This window comes from Eumetopias jubatus, unplaced genomic scaffold (assembly GCF_037043125.1).
Source record: "Eumetopias jubatus isolate StellerSeaLion01/CBP00866 unplaced genomic scaffold, mEumJub1_p1.0 scaffold_10, whole genome shotgun sequence".
Taxonomy (NCBI): domain Eukaryota; kingdom Metazoa; phylum Chordata; class Mammalia; order Carnivora; family Otariidae; genus Eumetopias; species Eumetopias jubatus.
In genome coordinates, this window is record NW_028274816.1 from 53,598,937 (window position 1) to 53,622,510 (window position 23,574).

The window sequence follows — 23,574 nt, forward strand, 5'->3', positions numbered from 1 at the left end:
TGCTTTCTGGGCGCCTGGCAACAGGAGCGGCCTCCAGGATTGGCCCCTAGAAAAAATTCGCCGTTCTCATTGGGCGATGCAGTCACCGCCCAAACTGAAGCCTTAGAAAATAGGAGGACGCAGACCCGACTGGTTTTTCCCAGGGAACCTGGAACATACCGCTACGGGATCCTCTCCACGGGTTCCTGCGGTTACACTCTTCCCCGCTACCCCCCCCACCACCACCACCATGCACACACGAACAAAATCTCCGATCTCTCTAGGGTTATGCCTGAGGCGAAGAGAGAGTGGATCAAAGACCTAAATAAGACCCAAAGCATGCATCCAAACCAGATACACCCAACGTAGCATGCTTTCACCGATGCCTCGGGTTCCCAATATGTGACCTGCGGGCATCTGTCTCCTACCACGCCCGCCCCTGCGTGTTGACAGGCATCCCTCTGTTCGGTCCCCGTGAGACCCAGAGGTGCAGCCCCAGGCGGGGTCGGAGCTGGGGACAGCCCAAACACAGAACAGGGAATATGAGCCAAGCGCACGAAGAAGGAAGAGAGACAGGGCGCCTAGTCCCCCGCAGAACGAGCCTGGACATGCTGGGCCCTCCCAAGTAGGGCCCCACCCACGCTGGGCGCCTCCTTGGAAAGAGAGGGAAGAGAGAGGGGATCTCAGTCCTAGCAGCCACCCTATACCTAGAGGGAATCAAGTGACCCGACTCTGACCTTGGGCTTCAGGCCAGAAAAGATGGGGAGAGGAGGGCAGTGGGAATGTGAGAAAACAGGAAGGTGACCTTCTGGGTCTTGATGGAAGAGGGGGCCAGAAGCCCAGAGTGCTGGGGTCTCTGTGGAGCAGGTGGCTGAGCATGAGATGCCCAGGTCCCTTTTGGATTCTGGTTCCATATCCCCAACGCAGAGCCACAAAGGCCTGCCCTGAGATCTTACCTCAGCTATTTCTCACCTCAGGGTGAAGGTGGATCCAGACCCGCCCCTCCTCAGCTTCCTATAAGGGCTGGGGACCTGGGACTACAGGTTCACTCACCATGAGGACTCCCATGAAACCGGGGACCTTCCTGCTGGCCTTCACGCTGCTCTGCACCCTCCTGGGTCTGGGTAAGTGAGAAGGGATCTGGACCATGAGGACCATGAGAGAGCACTCAGCAAGGTCTTGGAGGGGGAAAAGAGGTGGTGTCCTGGGAATTCAGATTCATGGTGAAGGCAGGGTCTGAAGGAAGAGAAAGCCTGGGGCCTCAAGGGAAGAAAAGCTCAAAAGTTCATGTGACTGGATCCCTGAGAAAGGAGGGAGCTTGGTGGGCTCTGAATCCTCTCTCCCCCCAGGCAAGGTCTCCAAATAAGACATGAAGTCTAGGAAATTGGATGAGAGCATGACTAGAAAGGGGGGGGGGGGGACTGGGGGAAGGGCGGGATGCGGGAGTAGAGATTTCCTTTCTCCCTGGATTCTAGAGTTCAGACCCCCAGCCCCCCTTCCCTTAGATGCCAGAGTTCAGACAAGTTCCACCTTCCCCAGGACCCATGTCTGGGCCCCCAGTTGCCTCCTCTCTTAGGACCAAGGAGTCCATGCCCTCTGCCCTCTTGGTCTTGACTCACCCTTCTTGATCTGGGATGAAGACCCCAGCCTCAGGTTCCCCTGCCTGAGCTCCTACCATCCCCAAGACCTACACATGGTCTTGTGTCCAAGAAACAGCTGGACCTGAAGCTTCACAAAAGCCCTTGGAAAGCTTCGCCAGGACCCCTCCCTGTCCCCCAGCCTTCTCAGGGGACCCTAGCGTCCCAAGTCCCCAGCCTTGTAATTAGGGAAACAGGCTCCCTGGTGGAGTCGCTTCCCGCCCCTGGAAGCAGCTTTGCTGGCTTCACCACCGCGTCCCAGCAAGGGCCCTGGACAGCTCCCTGGACAGCGGTCCGTGCTCCACCCCTGAACAATTAGGGAGACACCTGTCCCTCCTCCCTCAGGACTCCAGATCCGGCCCCCTTTGCCCCATCTCCCTCTGGACCCTGAAGTCTCACTGGTGGTCCGCTGACCATGCCCCTCATGTCGACAGCCTGGCTCTCTACACTGCAGGGTGCCCGCTGAGCTGTGAAGTGTGCCGGGGCTCCGGGCCCACGTGCAGTGGAAAAATGAAGGCCTGCGAAGCCGGCAAGGACGCATGCGTGGTCATCGTCGGGGAGTCGAGCACAAGTACGAGGAGGGCCTGGCGTCACACCCTGGGGAGGTGGTTGTGCCTTCAAGAGTAGAAGATAGCTTCACGCCAAGGGAGGGATCATCACGGTGCTCGTGTGGGACGTCAGGGAAGAGGGAAAGACTATCCTGAGGTGGTGGGTGGAAGGAAGCGAATTCAACGGGATGATAGAAACCATTGTTCTCAGGGATTTCGGAAAACGAGGCTCTCCAAAATATTAGATTGGGGTGGGGGGAGCGGGGGCAGATATAGAGACTTTCTAAGGCAGGTGGAGGTGAGGAGAGGAAAGGACATGGGGGAACAGAACAGGTGAGGGGGTAGAATCTAGTAGGCAGGAGGTAGAATGGGGGCGGGGGAGGAACGGAAGAGAAGGAAGACGCTGGGGTGAGTTGGGAAGAATGTGATCAGGTTGACCATTTAGGGTGAGAGGGAGGAATCGTCCAAATTGGGAAGAACAGACCCCACCCCACCCCCGCCCCGGGGATGGTGGGGGTGGTGCGGGCTGGAAGGGACCATTCCCGACAGGAGGAGGTCGAGAGAGAGACATAAAAGGGACCATGGCAGACAGGAGAGGAAAGAGAACCCTGCAGTATGAAGCAAATCGTCGTGAAGAGAAGTAGATGGAGATGGGGAGGCAGGTGGGTGAATTGGGAGAGGAGGGCGTGACTTCAATGGAAGGGACCGCCCCAGACCCGAGAAAGGATGGGGGAGAAGGGGAGCGATGAAGAGACCACGGCGGGGGGGGGGGGGGGGCGGGGAGGAGCGCAGGGTTTTTCATTCAAAGCTGAAAAGGACCATTCATTAGGCACAGGAGAGATGATGGGGCCGAGGCAGGTGTGAAGGCGGCGGCAGGAGCTGAGGGCCACCTGGAGTGTAGGAAGAAACCACGCCCCACCGCAGGGGGTGTGTGAGGAGGGTGGGATAGAGGATTGCACGCTGCCCTACCCAGCGAGCCGGCGTGCTGGTGGGCGAAAGGATCCGAAGGGCTTGGAGAGACGACCCCAGGCTTACAGGAGGGAGATTCAAACCCTGGCACTGGGGGAGAGGAAGGTGGGGAAAAAGCACCTTTTAGGGGGTGATGAGGAAAATCCTTGGATTGGGTTGGGAGAGACCACCACTTGGTCGCGAGGGGGAAGACCACGGAGACTAGAAGAGACCACTGCAGCCAAGACGTGGGGGGCAGCAAGAGACCACCTTAAAGGATATGGGTGTTGCAGGGTGGGGTTGGGGGTGGCCTCCCAGGGTTTGTTGGAAGGGATTTGGAAGGTGCAGGGGGAGGGCGAAGGTGGAGAAGGCTGGGAGAGACCATTTCGCACAAGCCTAGGCAGGGCCTTTGGAAGATGGCAGTGGGGCGGGGCACAAGGGACCCGGTCAGGCAGGCACCTGGGCTTGGCAATGGGGAGCTGCAAGAAGCCATCAAGGCAGACTGGGGGCTATGGTAACGGGGCGGGTGGCGGGGGCGCCACTTTATAAACTACCCCAGGCAAATAAAGGGGCATGGCTTTGGGGCGCTGGAAGAGACCATCCAAGGCAGTCGCGGGGGTGTGGGAAGTGCAGGGTTGGGAGACCCCCCTCTCACCGAGGCCGGGGTCCGCGCTGGAGTGGGGTCAGCGGGCGCTGCGGGAGCCCTCCCTTCCTTCTCCCCATCCTTCAGAGGGCCATCACGCTCTGAACACCTACAAGGGCTGCATGAAGTACAGCGACTGCTACTCGGGATTCGTGTCCACCACGATGGGCCCCAAGGACTACATGGTGTCCAACACCCTCTGCTGCCAGAGTGATGGCTGTAACCGTGGCTCCGTGCCCCGTGAGTGCCAGCTCAGCCCCGCATCGGGACTCGCTTCTTCCAGCCACCCCCAGAGCCCGCTCTGTGTGCCCCGGCCTGCCTCTGCCTGGTGCTCAGACACTGCCCAACTTGCTTGCCGTGCCCCTCAGTTTGCTTACCTGGAAAGGCAGTGTCCCTTCGCAGCCCATGTCCCTCCCCCCACCCCCACCCCCGGGGTTGTTGTGAGGTGAGGGAAGGCTTTCATCTCCGCACCTTACACTGCACCCTCATCCCCAGCTCCCCAGAACAATCGCACTGAGAACGGTCTCCAGTGCCCAGCCTGCATCGTGCCCTTTCAGGAGACATGCCCTGGGACCCAGGCAGCCCGCTGTGTTGGCCAGGAAACCCACTGCGTCTACTTCGCTGGCAACGTGCAGGCTGGTGAGGGGAACCTGGATCTCTAGAGGAGGGGACAGGGCCCCAGAACTGGAAGCCCATACTGCCAGGTTCTAGGGGAGATGGTAGCTCCAGGGAACTGGGTGAGGACATGCGGAGTGGAGCAGTGTGGGGGGTGGTGGTGGTGGTGAGAAGACCCCTGGGTGGTGAGGAAGGCGGGGGCAGGGGCCGACTCCATTCTGAAATCCCCTTCCCAGGTCTCATCAACCCCAAATTTGCCACTCGGGGCTGTGCTACAGAGAGTGCCTGCTACGCCAAGGCTGGGGCCCAGGTGCCTTCAGCCTCCTATCTCTACTTCCTCCGCCGAGCAGACTGCCTTCCAGCCCCCCAGCCCCCTGGCAGGGCGGAGTGAAGAACTGAGGCATATGTGGCTTGAGGTCTCCATTTGTCCTCAGCCTACACCTCCCCATGTGCGTATACATTAAACAGGTTAACAAAGCAAGCCTGAGTTCTTGTGATATGATGCATCTCAGGAAGGTAGGGTGCAGAAAGCAAGGGTCTTAACCCTTGGGAACTTCCTCTTTGCAAGGAAGGGAGAGAAGACCCTACTGTTTATTAAAGGAATGCTCCCTGCTGGGCTGCTGTGCAGAGTGTTCTCCATGCTGTACCTCATTTCAGAATCCCAACAACTCTGTGAAGTGCATATTATGATCCCCATTTTACAGATGAACAAACTGAGGCCACAGGTTGTGGTCACTTCCCTTGGGTCAAACCACTAGGGAGGGGCAGACCCCGAGTCCATGATCACTTATGACTAACCTCTCCCTCTTTTTGCCTGTCTTCACGTCTGCAAAATGTGGATGGTAATAGTTATAACCTCGTTGGGTTGTTGTGTCAAATGAAAGAAAACTGCAAAAGCACTTGGTGCGGTGCCTATCACCTGTAAGACAATGTTGGTTCTAGAGACAATATGTCTGTACATGGTAATCATCATAAGAGCTGCCACTCAATGAGTGGCCATTTCTTGGAAGGCGCTAAACACTCTCCTCTATCAGATTATGCTACAGGAACGAGCAAGTCCCTAATCTCAGTGGTTTAAGGCAACAACGTTGTATTAGTCGACTAATGCTGTGTAACAAACCATCCCCAAACCGAACCATCACAACAAGCATTCTTCTTTCTGAGGGTTTGTGGGTGGCTGGCTCTGCATTAGCTGGTTTGGCTCCAGTTTGGGAGGAGGATTCAAGTTCTGGGATCAGTGGCTAACGTTCTTACAGCAGATCACAAGAGCACAAGAGCCCAAGTGCATTAAAAGCCCCTACTGAGGTCCAGTGTGCTAACATTCCATTGAGTCAAGTAAATCATATGGTCAAAGCCAACATCAACTGAGCAAGGAAGGGTGCTCCCTTTCCAGTGTGAGGGAGGAGAGCAGTATTTGCTGAACAAGTCCCCATTCACAAATAGTCGATTCTTCCCTCACCCTACATGTCCAGCACCATTCACAGGGTGTTCTGCTCATCACAATCGTGGAGCAGCCACCAACTCGAACATTGCTGTGTACAGGAAAAAGCACAGGGATGTCTCATGTGGGTGATTAAATGCTGTGACCCAGAAGTGACTTGACATAACTCATGGGACGGAGCTAGTCGCATGGTCCACCAAACCCAACAGGCTTGGGGGGGGGTGGGGCAGCTAGGAAGTGCAATCCTGCTCGGTGACATTGACCATGGATGTGTTTCGTAAACAGCACGAATGACTGCCAGGGCCTCCTAGCAGAGAGTATCATTTTACCTTCATGACAACTCCCTCTGATAGGCACTGTTATTCTCAGCCCTGTTTTCAGAAGAACCTGAGGCTCAGAGGAGGGATGTTACATTGGAGTTCATGCAACTACAAAGCGGCAGAGCTTAAGATTTTAATCATTGCGTCACGTCCAGGGGGAAAAAGGACCACAGCACACAGAGCGGGAACAAGCCTATATCCGTTATCTTTGGCTGTATCTGTAACCACCCCAAAACTTAGTCACTTAGAACACTCAATCCCCTTTTATTTAGCTCATGATTCTGCCAGGCCGCAGTTTGGTCTGGGATCAGCCGGGTGGCTCTTCTGCTGGGTTCAGCTTGTCAGCTAGGCAGCTCTGCTTCAGAGGGTTGGCTGGCTGTAGCTTGGGGTGTCAAGACTGACTGGGCCACATGCCTCTACTCACCCAGCAGGTTAGCCTGGACTTCTTGGCGTGGCAGGGGTTCCAAAGGCAGCGAGAGAGGAAGCCCTAATATGTGAGCACTTTTCAAGCGTCTACTTGTATGGTGTTTGCTGTTTGTTGTTCCTGTGGCCAGGCAAATCACGCGGCCAGCTCTACAGCCAGAAGGGACTCTCCAAGAACACAGAGAGGCATTAATGGGCCAAGCTGCTTCCAGGGCTGGAATGCTTTACTGTCACAAGCCCCTAAGGTCTAAATGTCACTTTTTCACCTGCATCTACCCTCCCCCTCCCCACTGCTGGGAGTCTCTGGATTCCAGCTCAAGGGGTTCTTTCCCAAACAGACCCTCACCACCCAGCACTCCTCTCCCAGGACCCAGGAGTCCCCACCGTTGGTCTCTTCTTCCTTCAGACCCAGTACTATCTCCAGCCCCTTCCTTCCCCAGACTGAAGCAAAATCCCAAGCATCTTCCCCTTCAAATCCTCAAAGAAGAGACACAGAGTGGGATTTCTACACATTTTTATTCACTCCTTCAAAAAGCACCGCAGGCCAACCACACCTTTGATTAGCCCTCCCAGGTTCCCCACCCTAGTGGATACGAGTCTCTTCATCATTATCCAGAAATGTATGAAATTCGGCTAAGGCGATGAGATCATCTCTGGCAACGGCAGGGCCAAGACTTAGCATCCATTCCCTTGAATTCTTGCCTTCGAGGGTCTTCCAGCCTGGAAGTACGATGTCGACACACCCCGGGGGCAGCCAGCAATCAGTTCTCAAGGGAGTCTTAAGTCTTTCTGCTTGGATGCTCCCAGAGACAGATGCCTGGCTAGCAATGTGATGCCTCCCATCAAAAGTCATAATTTAAAAGACAACCCCCCCCAATTAGTCACAACACCCAAGAGTGTCAATACACAACGACAGAAACACAATCAGCACTCCCCAGCAAAGACACAGGCAAACAAAATTGGGTTTTGCTTTCTCAGATATGATCTCTGGCACGACCCTCGTTGGCATGAGGGCAGAGGGAATTTGGAGCAGGGCAGCATGGGGTAGAGGTGTCAGGCAAGACCAAATCAGAGATGGCGTGAAAAGTGGCAGAGACAGAGGAGGGCACTGTGAGCAAAGGCATGGGCGTGAGACAGAGGTGCCCAGACTAGAGCTGTCTGGGTGCTGCCTGGGGCCCAGGGCATAGGCAACAAGACTTATGGTGGAGCTCCCCAGGGGCCAAGCTTCTCCCAAGGGCTGCAGCGTGAGCTGACGGATTGTGTGTGTGTGTGTGTGTGTGTGTGTGTGTGTGTGTGAAGATGCATGTACATACATACATACATATTCTTACAATTACCCTGTGAGGTAGATGCCATTTGCTGAGTGACTTCCCCAAGGTTACCCCAATGTCTGGAGGACTGTCTGACCCTAGAGCTGTGCCAATAGGATTTCCCGTGATAATGGGAGCGTCCTAGGTCTGTGCTGTCCAACGCTCTAGCCACACATCACAGGTGGTTACTGAGCCCTTTTAACGTGGTTAGTGTTAACTGGGAAGTGGAGTTTTAAACTTTATTCACTTTTAGTTGAAAATGGATACACACCTCAGTTATTGGGAAACTGGTCAATATAATCGGGACAACTTGGGTAAAGGAATCGATTTCTCCACCGACAAATTTTTCAGAAAGTTAAATAGAGGTACTTCTGATGAAAATTTATCATCTGAAGGCGATGTACGCTAAGTATAAAATATCTCATTCTTTTCTCGATTGATTACATGTTGAAATAATATTTTGGATTTACTGGGTTACATAAAACATAACTAGCTTCACTCTGTCTCCTTTTACCTTTTTTAATGTGGCTGCTGGGACATTTCAAGTTACAGATGCGGCTCACATTCTGTTTGTCGGACAGCACTGCTGGGCGCCTCTCCCACTTCCCCACGTGTTGTACTGGATATTACAGATATGGGCAAACACCCTCCCCTGAAGCCCAAAAGGCCTTTGAGGACAATGCCTGAAGCCGTTCTGTATGGAGCCAAATGCTTTTCCCCACCTCGGCCATCTCAACTCCGAAGGGACAAATTGTGCCAGTGGTAGGGGTTCAAGATGGACACGGGGGTACCATCTGGCAGGTATCTGCCCCTCAGATGGGTCACCCCTGTCTCCCACTGTTAAAGAAAATAGGATCTTGGAAGTGTTTAGGGTTCTCGTCCAGCCCTTTCCTTTCGCAGATGGGAAAATAAGGCACTGGTCCAAGTCACCCAGAGTGCCAGTGGCAAGGCCTTGCTTGCTTCCCAGATCCCCTGACCTCCGACAGGAGCTTCTCTCCCACCAGATGCTTGTTTCTCCCTGCCTCGCTCATTTCCCCTGTCTTGTGGCAAGAGGCCGACAATCTAAGTTCCAGTCTGCCATGGAAAAATGAATTCAGTATTTACTAAGCACCTACTGTGTTGTCAGGCACTCTTCTAGGTACTGGGGATGGAGCAGAGAACAAGACAGGTAAGAGAATCATAGCTATTAAATAGGTAAATAAATAAGGTAATTGTTTACAGTAATAACTGCTACAAGAGAAACACTGACGGGCTGAGATGAATAAGGGGGATGTGTGAGCTACTTCAGTTACACTGGTCAGGGAAGGCCTCTCTGGGGGGACATGTGAGCTGAGACCTGCTTGACAAGGAGGAACCAGCCATGGGAAGATCTGGGGGCAGAGCATTCTACGAAGAACAGCAAATGCAAAGGTCCTGGGGTAGGATCCAAGGTGGCCCACCCAGGCATCAGAAGGAAGATCAGGCTGGTTGGGGGATGGGGGGGGCAGGGAATGTGAATAGGCAGGGGCCAGGCCACGTAGGACCTTGCTGTGTGCTGTTGGGCCTAGAGCCTGCCCTTACTGGGCTTTGCTCTCCCCATCTCTCATAAAAGAGATTCACTCTACTTAATGGCCTTTCGGTTCCCTTTCTGTTTGTTGACACTGAAGAATTCTGTGACCTGTGGCGTCTTTTCTACCTATCATTGGCAGCCTAGAACATTCCAGGCACTGTGGTTTCTGGCTTTGCTTCACTCATGGCACACTCCCACGGTCTGGAACGCTCCCTAGCTTTTCTGTGGGTCTCTTGCCCTCTGCAGCACTGTGTGTACACCAGAAGGCAGAACCTCTTGGTGACACCTGAGGTCGCCAACACAGAAATGTCTGGATCACTGCAGTACGACAGCTGCTTTTCCAAAAAAGGCAGGAGTATAAAATACCAAGGCCAGAAAGGGTTAGGCTTAATGTCAGAACAAATCAAGACCAAAAAGTGATAGAAACCACTAAGGGAGAGAGGGACAAAGGAAAAGACTCACCAAAGAGCCCCTGAATCACTCAGCACCTATGAAAAGGGGCAGTCATATCCCTTCCCAAACTCACACAGAGAGAGACAACTGCCAGGGTCGAAATCCATAAGGGATTTGTGGGAGGTACCTCTGAGGTATGGGTTCCTGCCTTTCCACACCTAGAAGGCCTCATTTCTGGTCTCTGGCTACCATGCCCAGACCTCTTGCCTCCTCCCCTCATTTTTGTGGGACCATCCTCCCCACAACAGCTGGGAAAGGAATCTGGGTCATCAGTCCCCTGGAGCAGCAAATATTAGGTATCTCTCTATTCCTCAAGGGGGACCAAAGGCTCTCCAGCTCTTTTGCACAGCCCCCTGTTCCCTTCTGTAGATGGAATTAGAAACCAAGGTCCAGTGAAGATTCAAAGCCACCCCCTCTTGAGGAACTGGGAGGCTGGATGCAGACCCATTCCCTCTGGGAAGCCTGGATCCTATATCCCCATGTGTCTCAGCAGTTCCAAGGATTCCGGCTCCCTGGGGTACCCAGACTCCTTCCTCCATACTGGAATCTCCAGGATGATGGAGACCCTCTTCATCAGGAACCAGGGCTTTCACCTATTCTCCCCCCTCCCAGGGCTAGAGGACCAACAGATCCAGTTTCTACTCCCCTGGAGACCAGGACAGAACCCCTTCTAGGAGTCCAACCCCTCAACTTCCTTCAGGACACAGTCTGGAGTCATGCCCTGCGGTCCCCAGGGAAATCAGTTCTCTCCCCCAGACCCCACTCCCCTTCAGGACCTAGGGATCCAGGACACTACAAGTCACGCATCCCAGTCCGTAGTCCTAGAGCCCTCATCGCCTTCAGGCACCCAGGATTCTGGGTGGTGGCCCCCAGCTCTGTTACCTCAGAGGCCCAGACATCCGACGCCAGATTCTGGACTCCCAACTCCACCCCCACCCCCCCCCCCAGCGGGACCTGGGAGTCCTCAGCCCCTGGTGGAGCCAAGCAGCACGGACGCTGAGCACCCCGGAAGCCCCGACCCTCATCCCTCCCCTCACTGCGCGGGCCAATGGGGTGCCAGCACCGCCTCGGCATCGGCCTGCATTTCGTCGAGGGCCTGCAGCAGGACACCGTGCGCGGCGCGGTAACCCAGGCCGCCGGTGGCCGCCGCCCCGCCCGCCGGCCACAGGAAGGAAAGGGCGCCCAGCGCCGCGCCCCCCGCAGTGCCCTCGCCCGCCCACGCGCCCAGCCTCGCCTCCACCTCGGCGCGCGTCACGGGGCCCGGGAAGCGCGTCCGCTCTGCCAGCTCCCCGGGAGCCAAGCCTAGCGCGCGCTCGCGTCGAGCCAGCGCCGCGGGTTCGAGCCCCAGCGCCCGCCGCCACTCTGCCAGCTGGCCCCGCAGCAGCGCCACGTCGCACGCCCAGCCTAGCCCTGGTACCGGGGCCGCCGCCGCCGCCAGGCTAGCCAGCAGAGCCGGCCGCCACGCCCCGGCCCGCAGCGCCGCAGCCTTCATCCGCGCCCCGTGGGGAGACGCAGGTGGCAGCGCCAGCAGCAGCGCCCCCGCCTGGGCCGGGGGGAGCGCGCGCCGCAGCCACTCGCAGAGCCCGGGGAGGCCGCCAGGCCGCAGGGGGAATACGGGCGGCGGTGCCTCCTCCAGCACCTCCCATGTCTCATCCTCCGGGCTCAGTGCGGCCGCATGCTCTGAGTCCCCACTGCCCGATTTCTTCGCGCCGCCGCCAACACGCGGCAAACTCTCACTGCCTGCCTTCTCTGAACCTTCCCCGCTGCCTGCTTTCTCAGACTCTTCCCCGCTACCTTTCTGCAATCCAGTGCCACGGCTCTCCCTTCCCTCACTGCGTGCATTCTTCAACCCCTCTCCGCCTGCGTTCTCTGAGCTCTCGGAGCTGGGCTTCTCTGCCTTCTCCTCTTCCTCCGGGTACTCTGGATCCTCGCCCTCACCGTCTGTTCGCACGCAGACCAGCGGCGCATCTGGCAGCACGAAGGGCCGAACCTCAGCCCAGTCCTTCTCAGTAGGGGCCCCCGGGGTGACGAGGATGAGGGCGTCGTAGTGGGTCGGATGGGGGGCGGCAGCAGTGCCCGCGGAGCCCAGAGGTACGTTCCAGAGCACCACGTTGGGACGCTCTGGGGCGGGGTAGGGCGTGGGCCCCGGGGGCGTGAAAACAGGCTCGTCATCTGGGTCAGTGGGATCCAACCCAAGTAGCATGTTCAGCACAAGGCTCGCATCAGCCTTGCCGGTCACAGCCAGGTCCAGTTGCGCGCTGCCCAGGCGCTCCAGGCCAGCGCGAACCCACGACAGCGCCGCCTCCAGGCCACCGGTCTCAAAGGCCTCACGCACAGCCTCCAGTTCTGCCGCACCCAGTACCTCGAAGCCATCCTGAGCGGGTGGAAGGAGCCTGAAGGAACAGGAAGAGGGAGGGTAAAGGGCAGGAAGAGGGTTTAAACGCTAGAGGGCTGTGCTAGGCGGACAGGACTAGGCTCGGATGATAAGGGTGGAATTTTCCGAATGATCCCTGAAAGAAGAGGGAGGGGCCAGACTAATGGTACAGCAAATAGAAACCAGGGCTTAAAACAGGGGTGGGGCAGGTTCGTTGAGGTCAGGTTTCCAACAAAGCCTAAAAGGGGGAACCTGCTAAATCTTCTCTGGGATTCAAGCTTTTGAGGGGAGGGGGGGGCTTTTCCAAGGGACCTGCAGGGTTAAGAAAGGCCAAGCAAAACTCACCGAAGGTCGGGCTCAGGCAAAAACAGGCTTGCAACTTAGAATTGTGGACTAAAGAAAAGTCAAGCACCTTCCGACCAGAGCAAGGTCACCCAGGGCGCTCTTTGCTGAGACTAGGCGTAAGGAAGGGAATAAGGACCAAAGAGGGGAAAAGCCTCACCTATCAGTGCTTACCAAAGAAGAAGATGTGGCTAAGGAAAAAAGATGCACACTGAGCCTCATTTGACTTCTATGAAATAGGTGGCCAGGGGATGGGGGAAAAAATTCAGAAGGTAGCCAGCAAATGGGCATAGAAACGAGACGGGATTAGAGAAAGGCGGTGGGGGAGCGATCCCAGAAATAATAAGGCTCACTGAGGGTGTGGCTTTACAAGGACTGGTGTAGCTGGAGAACAAAGCTGATGATGGGGAGGGCGAGGAGGGCTCAAAGAAAAAGTGTGACTCCTAGGGTAAAACCTTCGCGGGCATCACAAGCTTGTGTGCTGAGTGGGCCCTCCTTCAAACTTTTGCGGGGGAGGGAGGTAGTATTTGGGCTTTAGGTCCTGGCCTCTCCTAAAATTCTCACTGGGGCAGGGCTTGTGACCTCAGAACACTGGCAGGAGAATGAACCTGGAGGACAGGTCGGAACCTATAGCTGACCCTTGGATGGGGCGAGGCCTAGAAGTGGGGAAAGGGTCCAGCACTGAGCTTGGGCTTGGGGTGGAGCCTCGCTGACCTCAAAGCCTGCGCTGAGGGGTGGGATCTGGACGAGAGAGCAGGGCCCCCAGCAGCTATCCTGTTAACGCCTGCCCCAAGCTTGCTGGGGGTGGGGTCTCGCGGATCTCAAAGAACATTTTCTGAGTGCGAAGTCTAAAAGACCAGGCCTCCAACCCACCCCAACTCCTCGCTCACCTTTGCAGCACCTCCGCCTGGCTCCGCAGCGCCACCCGCAGGCGCTCCAATTCCTTGCAGCCATCTCCGCTGCCGCAGTCGGCCGGCAGCACGAAGAGAGCCGCGGCCCCCAACCCTGCGCTGTTCAGCAGGGCCTCTGTCTCATCCCGGGCCTGAGCTTCATTTTCCGAATCTCCAGGACGGAGGTTCCGCACAGCCAGCAACGGGGTCCCTCCGGCCAGGGCGGCCCGCGCTGCTTCTCCCAGCGCTGGGGCTAAGGGCTCCCCGTTCCCGTCGGGGCCGGGCAACACCAATACCAGCACATTGGCCTCCGCCGCCCAGGGCCCTGGCGCTGCGGGTGGACAGCTCAGCTCGCCCAGGAAAAGGCCAGGGCCGGCAGCTCGCAGGCTGGGGATCCCGGAGTCCGGCCGTCCCTCGGGAATCTCTATCGTCTCCACATTCCCGTCGCAAAGCGCTGCAATCAGCGCGGACTTGCCACAGCCCGGAGGCCCCAGGAACAAGGCGGTCACGTCACCCCGTGGCGGTGGCATACCTGGAAAGCAAGGGGGTGGGACAGACCCGGGTCAGGGAGCACTCAGCCTTTTTCATTCTTTGTCATCCCACTCTGGTCTCAGACTTCAGTCCTTCACCCCGTCCCCTTCCCTTCTTGGATGTCACTCCCAGGGAAAAATCCGGCACCCACGCCCTACTTTTTCCCCAGAGATAAGGGCATCTTATCCGCCCTCTTTCTGGACACATTTTTCTGTTTCAAATTCTCAAAATCGGGCCTCCAGCCCTCTCCTCCCTCAGGGACATAGATGTTTCTATCCCCCACACCTCCCTTCCAAATCACTAACCGAGCAAACCGCCGACACAACCTGAGAGTTCAGTCGGCGGCGACTTATCAGCCGCCGAGAAGCCCCGCCCCTGGGGTCTGGCGGACGGAGGCCGAAGAGGTTAGAGGGCCGGGATTTGGGGACGTCCGGACACGTTCCGGGGGCTCTAACCTGACGTCACTCTTTTAAGGAGAGGGTGTGTCTTGGAAGCGTGACCTCGGGGCTACAGCCCTTCACGGCGCCTGCGCAAAGCCATCGACGTACGCCCGCTCCTTATGGGGGTCCTGCTGCCGCAAGGCTCGGAACAATGAAGGAGTCAAGGCGCCTGCGCGACAGGAGAGCCTGGCCACAGTGGCGCAAGAAGCTGAGGTCTGTACGGCACCGGGGCCTGCAACGTCATCATAACGCACCCCAGTGCAGAAAAGGACCCCTCCCGTTACTCTGAGGACCCGGTTGGCGAGACTGCATCACTGCCGGATAGCATGCCGGGCCTGGGCTTCGAGAGGCTCATCAGGCGAAAGGGCGTGGAAGCCACTGGGACCTTAAGGCTCGGTGGGCCCTACCCCGCTTCCCTCCGGGTGGCGGCGCTGTGACGAGCGACTGACAGGCGCAACGAAAGGCAGCCCTCTGCCGTCTGGAGAAAAACGGAGGCCTGGGCTACCCGCCTCGGGAGGAGGGAACCGAGGGCAGTGCTTGGGGCGAAGGCTGAAGGCGCGCGTGGGAGGCGGGGGCCCTGGGTGGAACGAGGGTTACAGGATGTCAGAGAAAGATGCCTCCCGGGAAGAGGCGGGCTAAAGCCTGGATGCCAGCACCGGCCTCAAGACACGTGGGAGACGGGGATGAGGCTGGTGTCAAAGCTCAAGGGTTCCATGCCGAGTTCAGGGAGTTAGTTTGATGTAGGAGGCCATAGGTCTCATACAGGTGAGAAGGCTCGAAGGGGTGTCACAAACCTAGGGAGTCGACTCTTTTGGGAGGGTCGAAGCTTCCCTAGGGAACAGCTCCATCAGGTTAGAGTTCAAGAGGATGGCATCTTATGGGGGCAAGGAGAGCCTGTCAGAAGTCACGGGATTAGCGGGCCCTTTAATGCTGTCGATAGATGAGCGACTTCACTTGATTTACTATTCTGTCATGCGTGCTACTCTCTTGACCAGAGGGATCCCAGTCACTATGGAGGACCCGCACCCTGAAGAGACCATGGAGCAGCAGGATTCGTCCAAGGAGAGGAGTCCCCGCAGTCCAGGAGGCGACATCTGTGAGTGCTGCTGGCCAGAGGAGGGTGGGGTGCTGGAGCTGATGCTAGCTAAAGGTATTTCTATAGCATTTCAGTGTCCCAGGCGTTACAAGCACTTGCCTGCTGGGAAGGGTCTCTAATAAATGGCTTCTAAGCTGCCCTACCAGGGACTGCCACTCTCCACCCTTACCCTCATTCTGCTCAGATGTACCCACCCTGCTTTGTCCACGTAAGTTCAAGTGGGCTGCAGTTCGGGGGAACAAAGTGGCATCCAGAGAGGCTTGGGGTGGGAGATGTGGCTGGGAAAAGTGGGGCACTGGCAGAGGAGCCCCAAGGTTCCAGGCCCAACTCTGCCTCAGACTTTCGGTGTGACTCGGGCTTGGGTTTCCCTATGTCAAGAGAGGTTGCCACTACTCAGGTGACACGGCTGTAATGGGGATTGGGGCAGAGAAGGGGAAGGTCTGATGTTAATGAAGGCAGCCAATTTGACAGAGCATGATAGCAACAGCTTCTACTGAAGGCTCTTGATGCTTATGGGCGCTTTGTAAGCTTTTAACCTTCGTTATCTCAGTCCTCCTGTCGGACCCAGGCAAGGAGAGGTTATCTGTGACAAGGACAGCCCCAGTGTCAAGGCCCTTCAGCCAAAGACCACCAGGAACACACCCTACAGTTGAACGAGTTGGGTTTATTGCTCTTTGCACTGAGGAAGCACACATGCCCTGGGGCGCTGTGGGGCATCTCCGTGTTAGAAAGGATTTATCTTAGGTGGTTTTGGGAAGGGTTCAAGGAAGGGTTTTGCTCCAGAATTAGATGCTGCCTGATAAGCAGGTGCAAAAGATAGGGTGGTCAGATCTTATCTAGGAGGGAGGCACAAAGGCTCAAGCTGCGACTGATAAAGCAGCAGCAGCCCCTCCTAAGAGCCAGGATAGTGGGGTGTTTGGTCTTTCTTGTGGCTTGGACAACGTTCATGTTTTGTCTGTGTTCAGACGTTATTCTGGCATGGTCTTCACTTGATTCATCTCAGTCACAGCATGGCCTTGTCTGACGAGGTTCTGTGAAACTGCTTATGTTCAACAGGAGAACACCAAGGCCTAGCTGCGAGCGCCAGGCCGGCCCCCGGCTGTCAAGCTGCTTTTCTCTTTCTCAATACTAATAATTGCAAACCACTGTGTAGCACTCTTCCAAGCACTTTATATGAATTAATTCATTTACTCCTTCCAGCAACCCAATGAGATAGTAATAACCGTACTGATCAGTTGTAGCCATACTGATATGGTTATGACCCCATTCTCCAGATGAGGAAACTTGTACTTGCCTAGGAAGTGGTAGATCTGGAATTCAGTGCCAGGCGGTCTGGCTCCAGAGACTGTGCTCTAACCACGGGGCTCTGTTGGAAGGGCAGATTCCCCGGGTTCCAGTCCTGACTCCACCATTTCATTTCCCGGCCTCATGACTGTAGGCAAGTTGCCCGGCCTTTCTGAGCCTCAGCCTGCTCATCCATAAAACAGGTCCTGTAATAGTTTGCCTGTGCCACTGTCCAGCCCTGGCATATAGCCTGGCACATGGTAAGCCCTGAATGTGAATTGTTGGCATGACTCTGGGGCTTGGGAGAGGTCCTGGTGACTCTTGCTGGCTTCCCCCCGACCTCTCCCCACGTCCCTCAGGCCACCTGGGGGCCCCGCAGTGCACCCGCTGCCTCATCACCTTCGCCGATTCCAAGTTCCAGGAGCGTCACATGAAGCGGGAGCACCCAGCGGATTTCGTGGCCCAGAAGCTGCAGGGGGCCCTCTTCATCTGCTTCACCTGCGCCCGGTCCTTCCCCTCCTCCAAGGCCCTGATCGCCCATCAGCGCAGCCACGGTCCAGCCGCCAGGCCCTCCACGCCAGTGGTGCCCACCGCTGCCCAGCCTACATTCCCCTGCCCTGACTGTGGCAAGACCTTTGGGCAGGCTGCTTCTCTGAGGCGGCACCGCCAGGCGCATGAGACCCGCACCCCTCCCGGCCCCTTTGCCTGCACTGAGTGTGGTCAGGACTTTGCCCAGGAAGCTGGGCTGCATCAACACTACATCCGGCATGCCCGGGGGGAGCTCTGAGTGAGGGCTAAGCCCTCCCTAGGGCAATGGGTGTGGGGGAGGGTTCTTTGGCTGCTAGAACCCACCTCTGATATGGGACGGGGGCCTTGGAAGGATTTGCTTCCCTCCCTGGACAGGCAAAGGACTCCTGATAAGTAGGACCCAGAAGATGCTCATCTACAGCTTCAGTCTTTGGAGGACACAGAGGCCTTCAGGGATATAGTGAAATTAGTGAAATCTTTTGTTTAAAAAAAAAAATGAGCAAGCAAAAGGGAAAACTGTTATTTGTATCTCCCTCATTCCCAATTAAATAGTTTGAAATCACAACTAGCTGCAGATTGTGTAATCACCTTTAATTCTTCCCAGACGGGTGGCATGAGCTGTAGGAGCAAATTCCCCTGGATGTGTGCCTGAAAGGGGGCAGGGAAGATGAGGTGTTGCGGGGCCTGTAATGTCACTGGAAGGGTCCCAGACGTGGAGGAACTTGGGCCTTTGGAGACAGAATAGCAAAGTTGGGGGCTGTACTCTGAGTCATGTGGGGGTTGCAATTCAAGTCCTTGTCTTCTACCACCCTGTCAGTCTTTCCCACTCACGGAGAGGCCATGGTATTGGATGGACTGGGGCTCCCCCCCCAATAATCTATTGCCCGCTTAAATAATTTTATGTACTATTCTGGTCATGGAATATTTTCTAGATGTGTAAGTGAGATGACATGAATAAAATTAACAAATAGTATCTAAAAACAAAAAAGACCTACATTAAAATGTCTAAACAAGGAACTCTGGCTCTTGAGCAGGAATTACCAGAAAATATAAGGGCACAGGGTGGGGATGCCTAGGTGGCTCAGGTGGTTAAGCGTCCAACTCTTAATTCCGGCTTATGTCATGATCTCAGGGTCGTGAGAGCCAGCCCGGTTTCAGGCTCTGCACTGAGCATGGAGCCTGCTTAAGATTCTCAATCTCCCTCTCCCTCTGCCCCACACCCCTTCGCACATCCCTCTCTCTCACTTTCAAAATAAATAAAATAAAAAGAAGGGCACAGGGAGAGGGAAGCTCAGGTCAGAGAGCTGGCCTGGCCCTGCAGGGAATCTGGTTTGAAATCAAACAGAGATACCTTCTGTTTCCTGTTGTATTTGGCCAACATTGGGAGAGCTCCCATTAAGATCCTATTTTCAGCTCTTGAAAAGCCTAACCCTGGGCCGAGTCCCACCGGGCCTCGTGCTGAGTGTGGTCAGGACTTTGGATTACCTGTCCTGCCCCCTTTAGTGACAATGGTTGATGCCCTGCATACAATAATCACAGAGTCTATCTGAACCGAGGGATGGGGGGCGGAGCAAGATGGCGGAGGAGTAGGAGACCTGGATTTTGTCTGGTCTCAGGAATTCAGCTGAATAGGGATCAAACCATTCTGAACACCTATGAACTCAACAGGAGATGGATGAACTGAGGGATGTTTTTAGAGCCCATAGCTGAGATAGATATGGTAGAGACTGATAGATGTCTCCCAATTTTTAGCTAGGTACATGGTAGCTACAAACACTCCCATTCCCCAGGGTCCCTTGCAGCTAGGTGTGGCCCTGTGACCCGAGTTCTGGCTAAATTCTGGGTAGAGTTCTCAGGCTTCAGAGAGGGACATGCCTTTTCCTCTACCTGCCTGCCTGGAGTGTGGACATGGTATCCAGCCATCTTGGGCCATGAGAGCAAGATATGGGCTGGCAGAGCAGCAAGACAGCAAAAGGATGGATCCCTTGACCGTGCGTCCCTGGGACCATGATGACTTCATGGAGCAGTCATCATACCAGCCCTAGAATATCCACTCCCATACTATCACGTAAGAGAGAAATAAGCCTCTATCTTGTTTAAATCACCCTTATTTTGGGTCTCTGTCACATGCAGCCTCATTTAAAGCCTGTCTGCAGCGCAGAACTGCAGATCTGAGTAGTCGCAATGGAGACCGTATGGCCCGCCAAGCCTAAAATAGGAAAGGGCCATCTGGCCCTTTACAGTAAAAGTTGGCTGACCTCTTCTCTAACAGACAGACAAACAACCTACTCTGAGCCTGGCAGCCAGGATTCCCATCCCGGGAAATACTACCTCTAGTAGGGGGCTGTGCATGCATGTGTTTGTTTGTGTAGGATTTGGGCGGGGCTAGCTAGCCCGGATCTCTTTGCTTGGATGACTTACGGGGGAAATTGGTTTGGAGTCAGTTGGCCATCACTGTTTCCTAAAATATCGACTTCACCAAAGTCAAATATTTCCTCTGCACCTGGCGACAGCTCAGAAGTTTCCAACCCAGATGTTTTACACCTCCCCCACAGCGGTTCCCTCCAACCCAAACCTAAGGCTGGAATCACACATGCTCCCCTGAGATAGATAGCAGCCTGCCTGTGTTCTTCCTGTTCTCCCCACTCTCCAGATGTCATAGATTCCCAAGATTTTAAATAGCATCACTGGTGACTTCCCAATCTTTATCTGCAGCTCAAACCCCAGACTTCTCCCCATGAGAAAGTCACTTGGATGACGAATAGGCGTCAAAAACGTAAAAAGGGTCGATGTGACTCCTACAGCCCCCACCTACACCACTACCATGAGATTGGTCAACTGTCTACTCTACTTCTAAATTCCCAAGTCCTGGGGCGCCTGGGTGGCTCAGTCGTTAAGCGTCTGCCTTCAGCTCAGGTCATGATCCCGGGGTCCTGGGATCGAGACCCGCATCAGGCTCCCTGCTCCACGGGAAGCCTGCTTCTCCCTCTCTCACTCCCCCTGCTTGTGTTCCCTCTCTTGCTATGTCTCTCTCTGTCAAAAAAAAAAAAAATCTTTAAATTCCCAAGTCTGACTGGCCCTCCCCACAGCTGCTCTCCTAACTGCTCCCCTCACCCCACCCCCGGACCTGCTACCACTGCTACCCCCTCCAGTCCACTACAGACCACCCCCCGTGTATGTAAGTCAGTGCACATCACTCATTTAAAATCCTCAAATGGAATACCATAAATAACATCCCAAGACCTTACCCAGGCCCAGAAAACCCAACAGTGATGGGAGCCCCTGCCTGCTAAGCAATCTTAACTCCCTCCCAGCTCTATCTTCACTATACTCCAGTCACACATGCCAGGCTGGCTTCTGCCTCAGGGCCTTTGCACTTGCTATTCCCTCTGCCTCAAGTGCTCTTACCCAGAATTTTGCAACACTGTCCCTACGTTATTCAGGACTCAACACATGCTACCACCTCAGAGAGGTCCTCCTTGACCTGCTTGGCTAAAGTGGCACCAGCAACCCTTACCCTGACTTAATTTCTTCTTAGCGCTCTTCAATACCTGGGATTATCATGCTTTTGTCTGTCATTATCCGTGTTCTTACCCTGGAATACACACTCTCGAGGGCAAGTGTTATGTCTTCCTCGCTTCCCCAGCACCTAGGACACTTGATCTCAGAGGTTCAAAGAATGCTCAACTGTGCCCATTGTTTACTGAGTGTCTCTCGGCATCATCCCTGTGATGCTCTGTGATGCTGGGCTTTCTGCAGTTAGGTTTCCCAGACTCCAGAGCTGGCTTCCTCAAGTTCTGCCCACAAGAGCGATGGGCATAAAGAAGGTAGGAAGACGGAGAAGGGACTCACCTTGCTTTGGATTCCCTCCAGCAGCAGCTCAGGCTCCAGTGCCATTCTGTACTGGGCACAAGGTACTGTGCTAAACCTCTTGAGGTTTAAACCTCTGCACACGGCCTGTCCTCCAAGCTCCTGCTGGGCCCGGGACCCCAGTCCTAGGGGTGGGAGCTTTGTGCAGAAACGAACTGCTCAGTTGCCTCAGTTTTCCACATTTGTGCTCTCAGACTTCTAACAGCTGCATGACCACTCCCCTGCGTTAAGTCCTCTCATTGTAACTCCCAGCTTGGTGTCCCTATCCTGCCTGGACCCCAAGGAACTGAATGACCCCACTGGCAGCAGACTAGGTGTCTGGATTCCCAGTCTCTCATATCCTTAGGAATTTTTGCTGATGAATGGATTGTTCTCTACACCCATGCTTAGAAACCCCCATCTTAGGGCAGAAGAGCGCTTAAGCATGCTGCTCCAGGAAATAAAATCCATCTGTGGTGTTTTAATGAGCTGTGAATTTCTGCTTTGACGATTCTAAGAGTCATTGATGTTAAGCTATAGTGGTTAGGAAAGTCTCAAGCTGAAGAGTGGATAAATGTCAGGTTTTCAGATTCTGAGTCTCTAGGATGAAAAGTGTGGGTTTTGACAGATGCTTTGGTATAAGATCCTGTAACAGGCATCAAAATGCAAGTGTTCTTTGTGGCCAAGCAGGTACCGTCATCAGGGAAGCAAGCAGGGCGTGAGGGGTCCACATGCCAGATGGTGGGGAATGGGTGCGTGGGCCGGAATGCCCCATTAGCAGAAGGTAACCCTTACTCAGCTCCAGCAAGCTACTGTCCTATGGGATTGTGGGTTCAGCAATCGAGATCTCACAGTTTTCAAGAGAAACTCCAACCCTCCATTTTGATGTGAAATCTGCCCATTTTTAAATGTTGGTAACCAACATGATTAAAAAACCTCCGTAACTCTGTGGAGACCAAACACACTCCTGCCAGTCAGATGGTGGCTACGGACAGCCAGGCTGCCATTTCTGGAATGTGGCTTAACAGGGAAGGACGTATGCCCTGCACCCCGTTGTGAGGAGTCAAACCCGGGCTCTGCTTCTTATTAGCTGTATGACCAACCTGTAGCAGTTAAGTCAACCTCCCTGGGCCCGAGCTGGAACCGCTATAAAATGGTTGTGATAATAGCCCCTATGCCTCTAAGGGTTATGACAATGACTGGAGACATGGAGACACAGCCCAAATTGGTAGAATGGCTTAGAAGGCCTGGCCCTCTGCCCCTCCCTGACTTTGCCTTCCCACCAGTCTTCCCCTGCCTTCATCAGCAACTGCCTCATGCCCTAAGTGTTCTTCCATAAATATCCCAAGTAGGGCCCCACCTCAGGGCCTTTGCACTCACTGCCCCTGAAGACAGGAGCCACACACACACACACACACACACACGCCTCCCCACCCCGTTTTCCTCCACAGCACTTACTACCTTCTAATGTTCTCTACGTTTTATATATTTTACTTTATCTAAAGTATCTGTCTTCTGCGTTATAAGAGGGGTTTCCAAAAAGGCAGGGAGTCTTGTTCATGCTCACTGCTCTACTCTCAGCTCCCAGAATAGTGCCAGTATCTCGCAGGTGCTCAATACATCACTGTTGAATGAATGAATGAATAAATAACAGCCCCTACCTCATAAGGATCCGATGCGATTGTCCATATAAAGCGCTTTAGCCCAGGGCCTGGTCCACCGTGAGCGCTGATTTAATGATGGCCATTACGGTAATTCAGGTTCTATTCTTGAAGGTTCTTAGTTGCCAAGCTTCTATGAGTTAACACATGTAAAGCGCCTTAGAACAGGGCTTGGCATACAGTAAATGCTCAGTAAATGGTAGCTATCATTATAATTAGGCTTCTATTTTCTAAGAAGCTTTGGTGCCAAACTTCTATGAATTAGTACTTCCCATCTCCAAGCAAGAGCCAAGTTCCAACAAAGCTCTAACCAGCTGGCCCTCCGCTCCCCTCTGCCCTCACCCCTCCAGCTCTGCCCTCTCTGACACCCAACAGGCTCCTGCCTCCTCCCGCCTGGACTGCTCGTCCGGCCTAAGTATGCAGCTCCAGCTCCCTCCTCCCCTGTGCCTCTGCTTAGGGCTCCGTCACCTCCTCAGGGAGGGCTACATTTAAAATGGCAGCCCCCTTCCAGCACTGTTCTCCCTCCTCTGCTTTGTTCTTCTCCACAGCATCTACCCCCGGCCAGCATACGCTCCATCTTACTTATTTACTGTCTGTCCTACCCTCCCCCCTGCAAGCTCCATGAGGACAAGGGTTTTATTTTGTTCACTGGTATATTCCCAATGCGCAGCATACAGCAGGGACTCGGAAGATAATTCCTAAATGAATTAATG

General features: G+C 54.8%; 3 protein-coding genes across 7 annotated transcripts; 2 read left to right on the top strand and 1 right to left on the bottom strand.

The window, feature by feature from the left end:
* Window positions 1–1,033: 1,033 nt before the first annotated feature.
* PINLYP (phospholipase A2 inhibitor and LY6/PLAUR domain containing) lies at window positions 1,034–4,761 on the top strand. The gene is made up of 5 exons (XM_028088041.1): window positions 1,034–1,103; window positions 2,071–2,187; window positions 3,843–3,995; window positions 4,251–4,394; window positions 4,607–4,761. The coding sequence occupies exons 1-5, from the start codon at window positions 1,034–1,036 to the stop codon at window positions 4,759–4,761; spliced, it is 639 nt and encodes a 212-aa protein (XP_027943842.1).
* Window positions 4,762–10,841: 6,080 nt separating this feature from the next.
* On the bottom strand, window positions 10,842–23,197 carry IRGQ (immunity related GTPase Q). 3 transcript variants are annotated; one of them, XM_028088027.2, is made up of 3 exons: window positions 22,862–23,197; window positions 13,473–14,004; window positions 10,842–12,259 (listed from the first exon to the last, which is right to left on the bottom strand). In XM_028088027.2, the coding sequence occupies exons 2-3, from the start codon at window positions 14,000–14,002 to the stop codon at window positions 10,900–10,902; spliced, it is 1,890 nt and encodes a 629-aa protein (XP_027943828.1). In that variant the 5' UTR covers window positions 14,003–14,004; window positions 22,862–23,197; the 3' UTR covers window positions 10,842–10,899. The 3 variants fall into 3 exon arrangements, with proteins under 3 accessions (XP_027943828.1, XP_027943826.1, XP_027943825.1); XM_028088025.2 differs by lacking the exon at window positions 22,862–23,197 and adding an exon at window positions 14,459–14,650; XM_028088024.2 differs by lacking the exon at window positions 22,862–23,197 and adding an exon at window positions 14,309–14,650.
* On the top strand, window positions 14,444–17,916 carry ZNF576 (zinc finger protein 576). 3 transcript variants are annotated; one of them, XM_028088037.2, is made up of 3 exons: window positions 14,444–14,656; window positions 15,439–15,539; window positions 17,183–17,916. In XM_028088037.2, the coding sequence occupies exons 1-3, from the start codon at window positions 14,595–14,597 to the stop codon at window positions 17,608–17,610; spliced, it is 591 nt and encodes a 196-aa protein (XP_027943838.1). In that variant the 5' UTR covers window positions 14,444–14,594; the 3' UTR covers window positions 17,611–17,916. The 3 variants fall into 3 exon arrangements, with proteins under 3 accessions (XP_027943838.1, XP_027943839.1, XP_027943837.1); XM_028088038.1 differs by lacking the exon at window positions 14,444–14,656 and adding an exon at window positions 14,671–15,208; XM_028088036.1 differs by lacking the exon at window positions 14,444–14,656 and having other exon boundaries at window positions 14,671–15,539.
* Window positions 23,198–23,574: the final 377 nt, after the last annotated feature.